This window comes from Abramis brama, assembly GCF_963993115.1.
Source record: "Abramis brama genome assembly, chromosome: 17".
NCBI classification, from domain to species: Eukaryota; Metazoa; Chordata; class Actinopteri; order Cypriniformes; family Leuciscidae; genus Abramis; species Abramis brama.
In genome coordinates, this window is record NC_139979.1 from 21,522,792 (window position 1) to 21,537,431 (window position 14,640).

At 38.1% G+C, this 14,640-nt stretch overlaps 2 protein-coding genes across 2 annotated transcripts; both read right to left on the reverse strand.

Moving 5' to 3' along the window:
* Positions 1-2,670: 2,670 nt before the first annotated feature.
* stmn2a (stathmin 2a) lies at positions 2,671-9,727 on the reverse strand. The gene is made up of 5 exons (XM_084089808.1): positions 9,506-9,727; positions 7,500-7,595; positions 6,309-6,484; positions 5,913-6,104; positions 2,671-4,205 (listed from the first exon to the last, which is right to left on the reverse strand). The coding sequence occupies exons 1-5, from the start codon at positions 9,522-9,524 to the stop codon at positions 4,146-4,148; spliced, it is 543 nt and encodes a 180-aa protein (XP_083945934.1). The 5' UTR covers positions 9,525-9,727; the 3' UTR covers positions 2,671-4,145.
* A 1,270-nt stretch (positions 9,728-10,997) lies between these two features.
* Positions 10,998-14,321, reverse strand: upp1 (uridine phosphorylase 1). Its single transcript, XM_084088904.1, has 8 exons — positions 14,155-14,321; positions 13,925-13,975; positions 13,427-13,538; positions 13,173-13,331; positions 12,705-12,819; positions 12,332-12,541; positions 12,088-12,234; positions 10,998-11,852 (listed from the first exon to the last, which is right to left on the reverse strand). Exons 2-8 carry the CDS (start codon positions 13,960-13,962, stop codon positions 11,704-11,706), a joined length of 930 nt encoding a protein of 309 aa, XP_083945030.1. The 5' UTR covers positions 13,963-13,975; positions 14,155-14,321; the 3' UTR covers positions 10,998-11,703.
* Between the last annotated feature and the right edge of the window lie 319 nt (positions 14,322-14,640).

The window sequence follows — 14,640 nt, forward strand, 5'->3', positions numbered from 1 at the left end:
CTCTGCCTCCACTGCTCCCTCCCTTGGCTCCTCTGTCGACCATCAGGCCCGCAACGTCACCGGGCTCCCTTGACCTGCCAGCTCCGCCTGGGTCAGACCTCGCCAGCCTATCGTCATGGACTCTACCCCTGCGGCTCAGTCTGGCTCCGCCCTCCCTCAGGCTTCGCGACAGTCCTCAGTCATACCATTTCCTACCCTCCGTCTGCACCCAGGGCTCCTTCTCCATCAGCAATGTCCTCATGGTGGTGTTAAACTCCGTACCACCATGGTTCCTCTCTCCGGCAACGCCACCGTGGGAAGCTGGGAATCACCCTGTTATCACATCACTCTGGCTTCTACCACCTTCTGCTCCGTCCTGGTCACACCCATCATCACATCCCTGGTTTCTGCCACCTCCGGTTCCTCCCTGGCCTCTCCTGCCAACCAGACCTCCAAATACCAACCATTCGCCTATGGTCTATTATTAAAAATCATGAAGACTTTCATATTAATTTTTGTGCCTTTCGCTGTAAACCCAAACATGTTGGCAGTGCAGGTGCATCGGCATCAAGCTCACCTCCAATTAATTATTAATTTATAATAAAACACAGACATTAATTCCCCTTAATTAGTCATGCATACGTTGCTGTTCAATCTCTGACCTATACCAGATAACTGCTATTAATTACAAGCAAATATGTCTTTAGTATTGTAAATAGTAATTTACGAAAAAAAGTTGCATGTGTAGTAAATAATATTACTTGTGTTTGTGTGTCAAGTTAATCTACTCCCTTCACAAACAGTGCAGCACATGAAAATAGCACATTAGGGGACTTTAGGGGATCACAATTATGTGGTTGAAACCGCAAATACAGAATGAAGCAAACCATAATGGAGTACACAATATAGCACAAAGGTCTTTGAGTGCAAATATCTGCACTCAACAAAACAATAATTAGTTTTAGGAATCTGTAGAGAGCAGAACGAGGGGGAAAATAAGAAAATGTAGGGCAATAACAGGCTTCTTGCAGAGAGATGATTATGTTATTGCTTGTTCTGCTGCACTAGCATCAATTACTGCCTTCCGCATATTTTCCCACAGGCTGAACCTGCTCTCACTGCTGCTGAGCAGCTGGTAAAGTGGAATCCGTGTGGAAAGAATGAGACAAAAGGGTTTTCTTTTTTGCCCTCTAAAATGATATATTGAGTTTATATTATTATATAGCTTATATTATATTTTTTTTATATTTATATTTCATTTTTTATGTTTTATTCCTGTACAGCCCCATCTCTTTCGCATGTGGTGCATGTTCGGAACAGCTTGCAGTTACAGTAACAAGAATAGTATAATTTAAATCTAACATTCAAAACAGATATATGCAAGATAAATAGCTTTATATTATATTTAATTACAGTAACAGTACTTACCATTAAAGTATACTGTAACATTCAAAGCAAACCTATGCACAAACATATGCACATACACACACACACATATAGTACCGGGTTGGACCCCCTTTTGCCTTCAGAACTGCCTTAATTATTCGTGGCATAGATTCAACAAGGTGCTGGAAACATTCCTCTGAGATTTTGGTTCACATTGACATGATATCATTATATTTATGACGCGAATCTCCCATTCCACCACATCCCAAAGGTGCTCTATTGGATTGAGATCTGGTGACAGTGGAGGCCATTTGAGTTTAGGAGCTTCCTATTGGTTTAAGAGCACATTTTACAACTTTAGTCATATTACAGAGCCTTGCATGGTCAAGCACCCTACATCCAGGATTTATTACATGCACACACCCCTCGGTCTCTGAGGTCTTCAGGCCAAGTCCTTTTAACTATTCCCAGAACACATCTTAAGACAAGAGGTGACTGTGCTTTGTGTTGTGGCTCCAAGGCTATGGAACTCTCTCCCTTTAGCATTGAGAACTATGGCTTCTGAGGAATCTTTAAAAAAAAACCTGAAGACACATCTTCTTGGACAAGCTTTTTAATTAAAAATATGGTTTGGCATTTATTACATTTCTATGGTATTTGTACAGCTGTTATTTTATTTGTTTTGATATTATTATTTTTTACTGTAAAGCACTTTGTGACCCTTCCTTGTCTGTGAAAGGTGCTATATAAATATACTTTACTTACTTACTTACTAATGAACTCACTGTCATGTTCAAGAAACCAGTTTGAGATGATTTGAGCTTTTTGACAACATGGTGCGTTTTCCTTCTGGAAGTAGCCGTCAGAAGACTGTCCACTGTGGTCATAAACGATGCGTTTAAACGATGCTCATTGGTAATAAGGGGCCCCAAGAAAATATCCTCCACACCATTACACCACCACCGGCAGCCTGAACCGTTGATACAAGGCAGGATGGATCCATGCTTTCACATTGTTTACGCCAAATTCTTACCTTACCATCTGAATGTCGCAGCAGAAATAGAGACTCATCAGACCAGGCAACGTTTTTCCAATCTTCTGTTGCCCAATTTGAACTTCAGCAGATCGTCTTGACCATGTCTGCATGCCTACATGCATAGAGTTGCTGCCATGCAATTGGATGATTAGATATTTACATTTTCGCTTAGCCCATGTTACAGTAGCTTTACTGTCATCTGCTGGTGAAGCGCTATAATGACATTACGAGAAGCTATATAAAAAAAGCAAACAACAGAGTCTACCATGTTCACAGAACCCCAAACCTTTATTTTCACCAAAGTTTGCACACACAGAAATGAGAGGGGAAAAGACAAGTTTGGCAGCCGGAGACACTTCAAGCATATTTATAGAAGAGACAGTGATCTAAAAAAAGAAAGAAAATTAATCGAAATAAAATCATAATCATTCAGTGCATATTCTGCATCTGCCCATCACTTCACCTCTGGAGAGAAAGGACACAAATGCTCGGTCAACCTAACATGGACACACACACACACTTACAGTACACACACTCACTCCAATCTCACCAAAATAAACCAAATAGAAAATAGTCACACGTCAAAGGCTGTAGTTGGGAGTATATGGGGATACATTCAGCTGGTAAAGATGTTACCTATTTTATCAAGCCAAACACATGTCAGAACATTCGGGGAGATACAACTCCTTTAATTACACCGCTGTACTAATGAAGATGTCCTGCTAAAGACAGATGACAAACATCAGCCTTGAGAGCCGAAGGCCTGAATCAATGTGTGGGTGTGGAGCAGGCCACCAAATAGAGCAACAGGATAGGAACTGGCTGGTTATTCTTTCCTTTTCTTTTAATATAATGCAGGCGATATCAAGCTGTCTAGTCCAAAGGGTCCAGAAAGGGTGCAGTGTTTCCAATCGTCAGCCAACAAAAGAGTACGTTTGCAGATGTCGACATGCAGATGTTCATAACATTTCAAGAAAGGGATATTTCATTTCACAGAGGTTAAGCAAAGGAACTAAAATACAGAATTTCAAATGAGACACTATGAACATGTTTTTATTCGTTTCAGTACTCATATCTCAAGCTATTTGGTCAGGAAAAAGTAGCTATGTCTTGATCATGCTGTATATAAACTTAAGTGCAATATATATTTATGAGTCTTGGGGTATGTTTGCTTTTTAAAATGTAAATCTATGTTGACCTGGGGCCTGAGCACTGAAGCTTTTTGCATTCTTAACAATTACACCAAACTTCACATCATTTAACACTGCAAACGTAAGCGAGCAGCTTTCTCACAACACCAAAAACCTTTCACATGATCAAACCAGACGTGCCTGAATCGAAAAAACAAAACATAAAAACTGAGAAACTGACTTACAATAATAATAAAAGGATTAACAATGTATCGTGTAGATTTGATACATTTGATTTGTTATCATTCAATCTGATAGATAGATAGATAGATAGATAGATAGATAGATAGATAGATAGATAGATAGATAGATAGATAGATAGATAGATAGATAGATAGATAGATTAAAAAAAGATGTATTTACAAAATAATACTTGTGTCTTCCCATTACTCTATGAAATCAAGCAAGACCGTTCAAACAGTATACGAGTGTGATACTAGTTGTTTTGACTGGTTTTGACCAGTGGTTGTGTGTGAGTGTGCGTAAGCAGGATAGGATGACAGGATAGGATGACAGGTTGGCTGATGTAGAGTATGAGGAGGAGGAGGAGAACTTCATGCTATTAGCTCTTCCCTCAGCTCCTTGTTCCTGCGGACAATTGCAGCATGTCGCTCCTGATAGGACCAAAACAGACACATAGTATCACATACTATAATACTGATCATTAATTTAAGTATACATTAGAATAATTAAAGGTACACTAACTTTTTTGTTGTTCAAAATTAACAAAATTTAAATGAGTCAATACATCAATACAAACATGTTTTTGTCTTACCCTGATTCACAATGGTAAGCCTATTATAAGTGTTTATATTTTAGACTGTGATGGTTTTCGTTGGAAATTGCGTACATATGTCACTCGTCGTGCCGATCTCCTCATATTTGTGAATAGAGAAAAATTGCTCTGGCTTCTTTGATGCGTGTATGGTGTGGGAAAGGCATAGGTTAGTTGTCACAGCGAGTGAGAAAGGTTGACATGAAGCAACTAAACCTCGGGGAATAACCAGTTAAAAAAAACAACCATCAAACAGAGGAGAGTCTTCTGGCAAAAAAAGAACGCAACAGAGCTCTTAATAAAACGACAATCAACATTGGCTAGGATTTTTGGAGATGGCGAGAATTGAGCGATTAGAAATGATGTAGAAGCGATGCGGAGATGGCGGTTACTCAACAGGTGAGTAAAGTATTTTATTGAACAGATTAATTGCCATATGCAGCTCTCTAACAGAGTTCATTGTAAAGCATTATCTATTGTGAAGGGTCATTTCATTAGGGTCGTTGTAACGCTGTGCTGGAATTTATTTTTCAAGGAAGTACCGTGTCTATTAATGGGTAAAGCTACAGCAATGTCTTAAGCCAGCTTGAGATCCCTTCCATCTAAACTGATGATATCTCTTAAAGGAACACCCCACCGTTTTTTGAAATAGGGTTATTCACCATCTCCCCTACATTTAGATAAGTAGGCAATCGCATTTTTGTCTCAGTGCATGCATTGTCTTAGTCTGGCAGCGCCGCCGCTAGCTTAGCTTAGCATAATAAATGGAATCCTTTGTTGCCGGATAGCATGTCATGAGTAAAAGTGATCAAAAAAAAAAAAAAAAGCTACTTGGGAGAAGATATATCAGATATCTTGGGCGCAGAGATAGCGGATTTCAGGTGTTGCGTCAGCGTGATATCTCTACGCCCAAGTAGCAGTGCTTTGCCTGTGCTTCTCCCTCAATATAGTCCCAAGTCAATATCTGCCTAGGAAATCGCCTAGTCTTAATCTGCATTACTATTTGTACTCGTTGTGAATACGCAGGCCACAAGAAGTAATTTGTTTGTTTTTTTGTTTTTTTATCACTTTTACTCACGACATGCTATCCGGCAACAAAGGATTCAATTCATTATGCTAAGCTAAGCTAACGGCGGTGCTGCCAGACTAAGACAATGCATGCACTGAGACAAAAATGCATTTGCCCACCTATCTAAATGTAGGGGAGACGGTGAATAACCCCTATTTCAAAAAATGGTGGCGTGTTCCTTTAAGCCTATAGTAAATGTTTTATTAGCAGTAGGATAATCTTTCTCTCTCTTTTAAGTAATGAGAAAGAACCATATTCATCCGCAGTCACACAGAGCTGAAGCACAACCAAAACAATGTCCTTCCACAAAATGAAGAATTCAGGGCCAAAAGTTACATAGTGTACCTCTAACTAACAAACTAATTTATTATTATTTATTATTAGATATAATGCAATAGTATAAAAAATAAGCAATTAACTTACCATATATATAATATTTTAAATAATTTTATATAGTGTGTAACATATTTTGCTCACCTTCTCATGCAAGCGATCCATCATGGCTGCCAGGTAAGCCTCCCGGTTTTCCTTGATCTGCTCCATCTTCAGGATGAGCTTTTCCTCTGCCATCTTGCTGAAGTTACTGTTCTCCTCCATGGCTTTGAGCAGCACATCTCTCTCATGCTCACGTTTCTCAGCCAGAGCTTTGAGCACCTGAGCTTCCTGGGACTGTTGAGGAAAGTCATTATCTACATGAGCATTCAAGCATTAAGGCATGGAAGGGCATGCATTTCCTGAATCCTGAGGGTTAAATGGATTTCAAAGTGGTAATATTTATTGATGCATTGATTCATGTACACTTGTCTGTGTTAATAAAATTCTAAGCTTTATTGCTACAGATAAGTAAGCTTCTATACATTCAGTTCCACTCACCCTCCTGCGGTCCTCAGCAGCCTCCAATTTCTTCTGGATGTCTTCCAGTGACACATCCCGCTTCTTTGGAGGGGAGGTGATGCTGTGGGCCACATCTGACACAGGTGAGGGTGGTTTCAGGATCACCTCGAAGGCCTGGCCTGATGCCCTTTTGTTTATGGGCTTTACTTCCATATCTACAAGACAATGACCAATGTTAAATGACCTCACTTAATAAAAAAATAAAAAAGCCCATTTCCTCCACTTAAGAAAAAAAAAGTCATAATCATGAGATAAAGTCAAAATTGAGACATACTAAGTCATAATTATGCCAAAAAGTAGAAATGATAATATAATAATGAGATACTATGAGATAAAATAGATACTAAGTCATAGTTATGAGATAAAAAGTTGAGTTGACATTAGTCGATTATGAGAATATTAGTCGAAATTATTACACTAATTACTAATTAAGTTACAAAGTCATAATTATGACAAAATGTTTAATTTTGTCTTTTTATCTCATAATTTAGACGTTTTGTCATAATTTCAACTTGTCTCATAACTATGACTTAGAATGTAATAATTAAGACTTTTTATATCAATTTGACATTTTTTACTAAAGGATGATTTTTTTCTTATGTGGTGCAAATGGGCTTTCAATTAATTTATTTTTCATAAATTTCAGAGCATAATTAATCAAGATTCTGATCAAGAAATTATCAGCATTTTAAATATGTTCTTATATTTATTTATTTATATTTATTATATAAACATCTTATATTTTTTATGTCAAATGTATTATTTTTTTATTTATTATATAAAATATCATTACCACTTCACAACAAAGCCCCAGCTAATGTTAACAACAACATTGATTAAAAATGTACAATACATTTGTTACAGTAGTTATTAATCTTTGGTAATAAACATTTGTTAATAAAAATACAACTGTTCATTGTTAGATCATGTTAGCTCAGGTAACATAGACAACTTTTGATTTTAATGTTTTCGTAAATGCTGAAATTAACGTAAAAAAAAAAGTAGAACTATTTGTCATTGTAAGTTCATGTTAACTAATGTAGATGACTAATGCTAACTAAAATGGAACCTTATTGTAAAGTGTTACCAAAATAGCATACAGCATGCATTTCATATATAATATTAGGCCTATATTGCTTCAAATGAAAACTAATTTGTTCTCTCTCTTACCTTCAAACTCACAGACGAGGTTGTTGCGCGTCTGAGGGCTGAAGCAGGAGCAAATGAGCGAGAGCATGGACAGCTCCTTCATCTTCTCTTTGTATGCTGGAACAACACAAAATTGGCCCCTTGTTAGTCATACACACATCCACTATAGGCTACTCAAGCACAAATGTGCTGAAGTTTACAGGCCGGAGCATATCACCCGGTCTCTAGAGGATTCAATTGGGGGCTATAACATACCCTGTACTTCATCTCTGAGTGTCTGTCTCTATGATGCTTCAACTGAGTGACTGATTGACACTGCTACTTTAGCTACATTAGCTCTTTTCAAAAGCTTATTATCATCATTACAGCTATGAACAATGAAAAAAGTAGATTCATCAGGAATTCAGTGAACATACATAAAAAATATGGGACATTTCGAAACACTATCACTATATATATACACACTGAAGTGGATAAACGCAATACTGAAATACAACAAAGCATAAAAATGGAGTCTACTGAGAGACTTTTCTACATTCAAACAAATGGAGCTGGCAGACTCATGAAAAATGCAGCAGGCACACTAATGACACTTCCCATTTCCTGCCCTCTGTAGCGTTTTACAGATTACAAGCACATTAGCTAGAAAATTACAGTCAGACATCAGTCAGACTAGGAGACAAGCATAAGAAAATAAAGTAAATATCATAGTCATCAAGTAGTTCTAACCTAGGATGAGCTACATATCCCATACTTCCGATGTCCAAATCACACGCAGGAGCAATTTCCTGCCAGGGTCACATACTGGTGTCCAAAATAGTGTCAATACTTATTTGTCCGGTGCTGCAAAGGCCACCATGCAGCATCCCACTGCTGCAGGGCTGGCCGTTCTCCCAATCTACGTCTCCTCGGCCTCCTGCAACTCTTAACAATATCAACAAGCAGGCCCACGGCTCAGGAGCCTTACACTGATCAATGCATCCTGACAGAACAGCCCGTGATATATTCGGAAAGTCGACTTTACTGCTTCAGTAATTCTACAAGATAACCAGAGCCCGAAAAAAAAATGCACAGTGAAATCCGCCCATGCCATCTGGTCATGAATTGCATGGACCAGACTCCACAACAAAATAGAGGCTGATTTTACAAGGGAAATAAACACAATAGATCATTTAGATTTTTTTTTTTAAATCTATTTTATATACTAAAATGAGCAGAGCAATATCAATGTTGTTATAGCCTATTATAACAATGCACATGATGAATGAGCCAGGCCTGTGTGGTATATCTCTAGACGAGCCTTATTAGTCTGCTTTCAGTTCATAAATGCATAAAGTGGCTATTTTAAAACATAAAATGGAGTGTGAATGAGAATCTGTCACCTTATCCTCGATGCCAGTTTATGACAGCACTCAGACTTCATGACTATGAAACAAGGACGATGACATCCATAACAAAAAAGCTGCTTTAATTTTCATGATTACTCCATATTAAGCAAGTATCGCTGGTTAAATATGTCTTATTAAGGTAAATGCTCCGTGAGGAGGTATGTGTGTGTGTTTTTATGGCTATATTGTCTGGGCAGCGTTTCTTGGGTGCGGTCTTTCTGCATTATGATGCGAGGCAGCAGGAGCAGGTGCGCCATCGCCAATCATCTTCCATACATGCCACTATATTCAGAAATGTACGAAGTACGCCATTTATTCTAATTCATAATGCAAGGTACAATCACTTCACTGAATATTCTAAACTATATTAATGGGGGAAATGCCAAACGTACCTGGGATGCCTCCGATCATGTAAACGTAGACTCTAGTCGCAGTTGCTTATAGCTGTACAATGTGTTTTATGCACGAATAGGCTATATATGAAAAATATTTTTAATATAGCATTGTATATTTTCTATATAGATCGTACATGGTATAACGCTCAGTGGATCTTTTCATAGACATATTCAGTCTCCATTGACGCGTTTCCAAATGCAACAATAGATTAAGATGACAAGTGAAGAAATGCGCAGCACGTACCGATAGCTGTTTTGGCCATGGTGTCCTTTCTTGAATCCGTGTTATTTTCCACAATGGTCGTGGTTTGTGCCAGTGGCGTTGAGAGCGGATGATGCTTAAGGCACTGAGTCAGCAGAGCACAATGAGGAGCGCGGAGAGATGTGAGGATGGGAGCGGCTGACTTATGATCCAGTCCGCGCGCAAAAGCAGATTGGCCACAGGCAGCACTTCACTGACGTGTGTGGGAGGAAAAAAACTGGCCTGCATCTCATCGAGCGCTAGATGCTGTAACCATCGCGGTCCGCTATATTTTAGTCATGTACTTGGATCAAATACACCATGAAATCAAAATCGACTATATTTTTTATGGAATAATGAAGTATTCTAAATGATTTATCCGTTCACATCATTTTTTGTTTTGATATGCCACCGTAATCTTTAATCAAAATAACTTCCCCTCCGTATTGCAACGAAATCTCTTCTCCGATGACGTGTTTACTGCCGCGGGGGCGGGACAACCTGTCACTCATATGACATTACAGCAATGGCAAACAACAATGATCCATTCAATTTCATTGATCCATTACAAGGACAAAATCAAATATAATATTAGCTGTAATATTAAAACGCTGTTACAAATGTTTATAATTCTAATTTGTGCAATTTCGTAACAATTAATAAACATCAACATTAAATAAACTAAATCATAAAAAAAGGCAAAATTGGGAACAGAGTTTTTATTTTATTAAAATGCCACTTTGGGACCAAATGTTGGTTTAAGAAAGATATATAACACATGGCTCCCAGTCAGGTTCCACGTTGATTTTAAAATCCTTATGCTCACATATAAGGCACTGCATGGCCTGCCCTCAGATCTGTCTGCACTTATAACAGATATAACAGCCGACACTGGGTGTTTTTAATACAGCGTCTATGGGAGTGAAGGTAAAATCGACATCTTCCTCTCTTCTGACTGCCATTTTCAATCTCCATCTATTTTTTCCTCTTTTTGAAAGTTGTGAAAACACTATTACAGAGTTTTTCTTTTGCTATTTGAGCAAATGGGAACACAAAAATAGCCTATATATTTAAAGTTTACCCAACTATGATGACTTCCGCTTCTGAGAAACCCAGAAATGTGAAAAGGGTTCATATGGAAACCAAGCATAATTAAACGTCAGACATAAATAAATGTAATATGCTAAAATTATGACACTGTTTCATTTCAATTGTTGGATAAAGTCATAAAGGTCTAAACCACCATGCTAGGTTAATTTTATGTTAATAACAGTAAATATACAGTATATATATCAAATATATCTAAAAGGTCTGCATACAAACATAATTGCTGTTGAGGCAACTCAGTAGGCTCCGTCAGACATTTCTATTAATATTCTCTATTACATTTTCATATTTTAATATTCTAATGTTCAAGTCTTAATGGACTTTGATGTGCATAATAATGTTGTCACATTGTTAACACTTGTTTTTTGCATTTATGAGACAAATTAACTTCATTCAACTTTCATTTATTAAATTATTTAATCTTTGTGTTTTTTTCTCAGAATGGTGTAAAACAAAACATTCAGTGACATAATTAAAATAACACTTTGCATGTTAAACATTGCAAACTTAATTACATATTGCATAATATTTCTCCTTAAGACGATTATAATCATTACAGTAGAATTTTACAAACAGTTTGTTTGTAGCAAAACCATACAGTGACAAATATAAGCAAGAGAGATTTACTGTCATTTAAATAGTCTTTTTGGACTCTTATAAAGTAACTAGTGCTAAAACTGTTTAGTTCTCTCTCATTTCTAAAACATATTTCCCTTTTACACAACTACTTCATCAGGAGTAGTTTAAATACAGCGCATTTTAAAACAATAATAAATAGCTGGTATTTAAGACAAATCAAACCGTCTAGAACATAATGTGCCTATTACCATTTAAAAAAAAAGTAAATGAAGCTATTATATTCAAGGCATGAATTTATATGAGCTTGTGCAGTGTTAAATCGTAGAAAATTAAGATATTTATGTTACTTTGGTCATTTTTTATGAAATCGGTCAACTTATAAGAGCTGCGTTTCTTCTTTTTACCATATATTAATATAATCATTGTCCTGATCAAAACTGCACTATACTGTTCCCTACCTTCAGCTCAGGACTGTTCTGAAAGTTTGCCTGGAAAGCTTTCTGACTAGTAGTGTACTAGCTTTTCTTGGAGGCTTTCAGCTTCTTTTTGATGTAATGTCCGACCAGGGCTTGAGGTCGCTGCTGGTAGTTATTCAGGACGTCATGAGAGCTGGTCATCTGGTCTCCTTTCAGTCTGTCCAGCAGTGTTACACACACAACCGCAGCTGAAAATACAGGAAAAAAGCTCTTTCGTATTATCAAATCTCAACCAGTCCACAATAAACAACATTAGCAGGCTTAATGTCTGACAAGAGGTCAAAAGCAGTCAGCTCAAACAGACTAACTGCAATAAAAGACCATAAACCTCTAGCACCCATTTCAAATGCATAAACGCCCATTTACATTAACCTAAACAATTACTCATTAACTTGAAGAATTGGTGTGTTAAAGACGACATACCTCGAAGATTGCTCAGTTTGCACATGGCCGCAAACACAGACGACTCCATCTCAATGTTACGAACCCCAGCGGCATAGGCTTCGGCAAGATATCTCTGTTTATCTTCCTCGCTGTATGAGCAGAAGGCCCCATCCAGCCGTGCTTGACCTGTACAAAGACAGAGCCTTCAAATACAGCAAACACCTCAGTGCAAAATTATCAAACATTCTATTATATTTAAGAGTGCATTTGAAAATATTTCTACCTTCGTAGAAGTCAAGGGTGCACATTGTGTTACCAATGACGGTGTCAAACTCTGCAAGGTCTTTGCCACACTGAAGCAGCTCCTCTGCAAGTTCCCCGTCGAGTTCTGTGCTCCTGACCACTGGTTTACCCAGGATGATCTGCTCAAAGCGAGGCTGAAACACAGAATCCACCGACTGTTTGGTAATCAACACAGTCCCTGGCTTTAAACCTGACAAAAGACAGACAAAAACACAGCTCAAAGACAACTCTGAGACTCAGGAAATGATTCACAAAAATCCCCTGGTTTACAACACCAGGGTGAGGTCGGAGCTGATTTTGAAAGCATGGAAACACCCTTTTGATTAAGCAGTTCAATGGTTAAAGCAGTGTACCTATTCCACCTGACGTTCCGATGCGCACTACGGTGACATCAGTGCAGCGGGCATGGTACAGGAGCTTGATAAGCTCATGCAACATTATAGAGATTGATGGGATGCCCATGCCATGCTAGAACAGAGAATATTCAATGTTAATATTCAGAAAAACTTAATTTGCAATGACGTAAACCTCAATCGATCTGACAGAACGCAATCTAAATTTAATTACGGCCTGATTGAACGGGATGGTGTAGACCTGAAAAAAAATGAAGCATGTAAACGCCTGAATGTGATTTCTCAGTCAGATTCAAAATGATCTTGTGCACATTCATTCCCATTAAAATGAGTGCATGTAAACATACTTAGTTTCACATAATCCTTCAGAAATCATTCTTATATGATGAGTTGGTGCTCAAGAAACATTTACTGACCCCAAACTTTTGGAATAGTAGTGTACAGATGGATGAGTTTGAGTTCACTCACACTGACAGACAGCACAGGTCCAACTTTGTACATGGCGTAGCGATCGGTTCCTGCACATATATTTGGATATTCTGCGTTGGTGCCTGAAAGTCCCAGTTCTATGGCAATGTATTCAGTGAAAGACTTCATCCTCCATGGGCTTCCCCCTACGCACACAAACTGAGACAAAAAGTCCAACCAAGTGAGTTAGACAGACCCAGATCATTCTGAAGGCGTCATGTTTTAGAGTGAAAAGGAAATAAAGTAAAGTTTACTTTGACATCTCCAAACATCGCTGGCAAGTCGTGAGTGGATGTTCCCAGGTTAAAATGGTAAAGGATGTCATCTGTCATGGAGTCTAAATGGGGATTGTTCACATATATTGACCTATTCAGGTAAAATACAAGTTTGACAGTTAGGTGTGAAACAGCATAGCTGTTGGTTATTATCCCTAGTATTACGAAAACGGTTTAAAGTAACACTTTAACAACACACCATAACATAAACAGTCAATCAGGAGGACTATAACACAGGGGTCGTGAGAAGGGCACTGTGAGGAACATCATTTCCGTTTTGTATCACTTCTCATAAAACTGAAAGTAATTTAAACGTAACATTTGTGTCCAGCGAATGAAATCTGCCATTTATCCAGTGCGCTATACAATACTTTGAGTTGGGTAAAGAATATGAAATATTTACATAAATCATTCAATGGCATATCAAACGGAATAAGGAAGTAAATTAACACACTAACACATTAGATTCATTCGTACCTAGCGCATGCTCCATTCGTCTCTTCATCCAGCGGCATTTTCAGTTTTCTCCTGAGATGGACACATCAACAGATTACTTTTCCACGTAAAAAAAATCGTCTGGTATAACAAATAAATATTAGGCTAGCCTACATCTAACTTATGCAGAATGAACTTTGTCGAACAATAAAATTGACTGAACAGCATTCCTAAAAGAATAGTCTCTCTCAATGAAGCTCAGTGTTCGTTACCGTTAGATGTTTATAACGCCTCCTGATTCAGTGTCCACCGGGAAGGTCACTTGATAAAATACGGCCAGTTTCTGTCAGTAGCGGTTGCTGTAAAACATCCGGCTGTGCCGCTGGTGTACGTGACGCCACAGCACGAGTATCTTGTTTTTTTTTTTCACGCAAGCCCCGCCTCCTGCGGCAGGATGAGCTCGATGAAGCAACGGATTTGACAGTTGAGAAGTCCTTCATAGCAACGATCAGGATAAGGGCGGGGCCTCGATTCCATAGGCGGGATACCACTGACGTCATTCAAAAATCACACAACATTGGGCTACTTTTTAATTTATAAAGGAGAAGTTCACTTTTAAAATGAAAATTCTGTCATCATATAATCACCCTCATGTTGTTTCAAACCTGTATGAATTTCTTTCTTCTGCTGAACAGAAAGGAAGATATTTAGAAGAATGTCAGTAACCAGACAGTTTTTTGGTCCCATTGACTTCCATA

Excerpts from the sequence above, each read along its gene's own strand:
- upp1 (XM_084088904.1), bottom strand. The coding sequence starts at position 13,962 with ATGCCGCTGGATGAAGAGACGAATGGAGCATGCGCTAG. Across the intron at positions 12,542-12,704 it reads CGGAACGTCAGGTGGAATAG|GTTTAAAGCCAGGGACTGTG; the intron begins GTACACTGCTTT and ends GTCTTTTGTCAG. Across the intron at positions 11,853-12,087 it reads CAAACTGAGCAATCTTCGAG|CTGCGGTTGTGTGTGTAACA; the intron begins GTATGTCGTCTT and ends CTGTATTTTCAG.
- stmn2a (XM_084089808.1), bottom strand. Across the intron at positions 6,105-6,308 it reads CTGCTGAGGACCGCAGGAGG|TCCCAGGAAGCTCAGGTGCT; the intron begins GTGAGTGGAACT and ends TTTCCTCAACAG. Across the intron at positions 4,206-5,912 it reads TGGATCGCTTGCATGAGAAG|GAGCGACATGCTGCAATTGT; the intron begins GTGAGCAAAATA and ends TGGTCCTATCAG.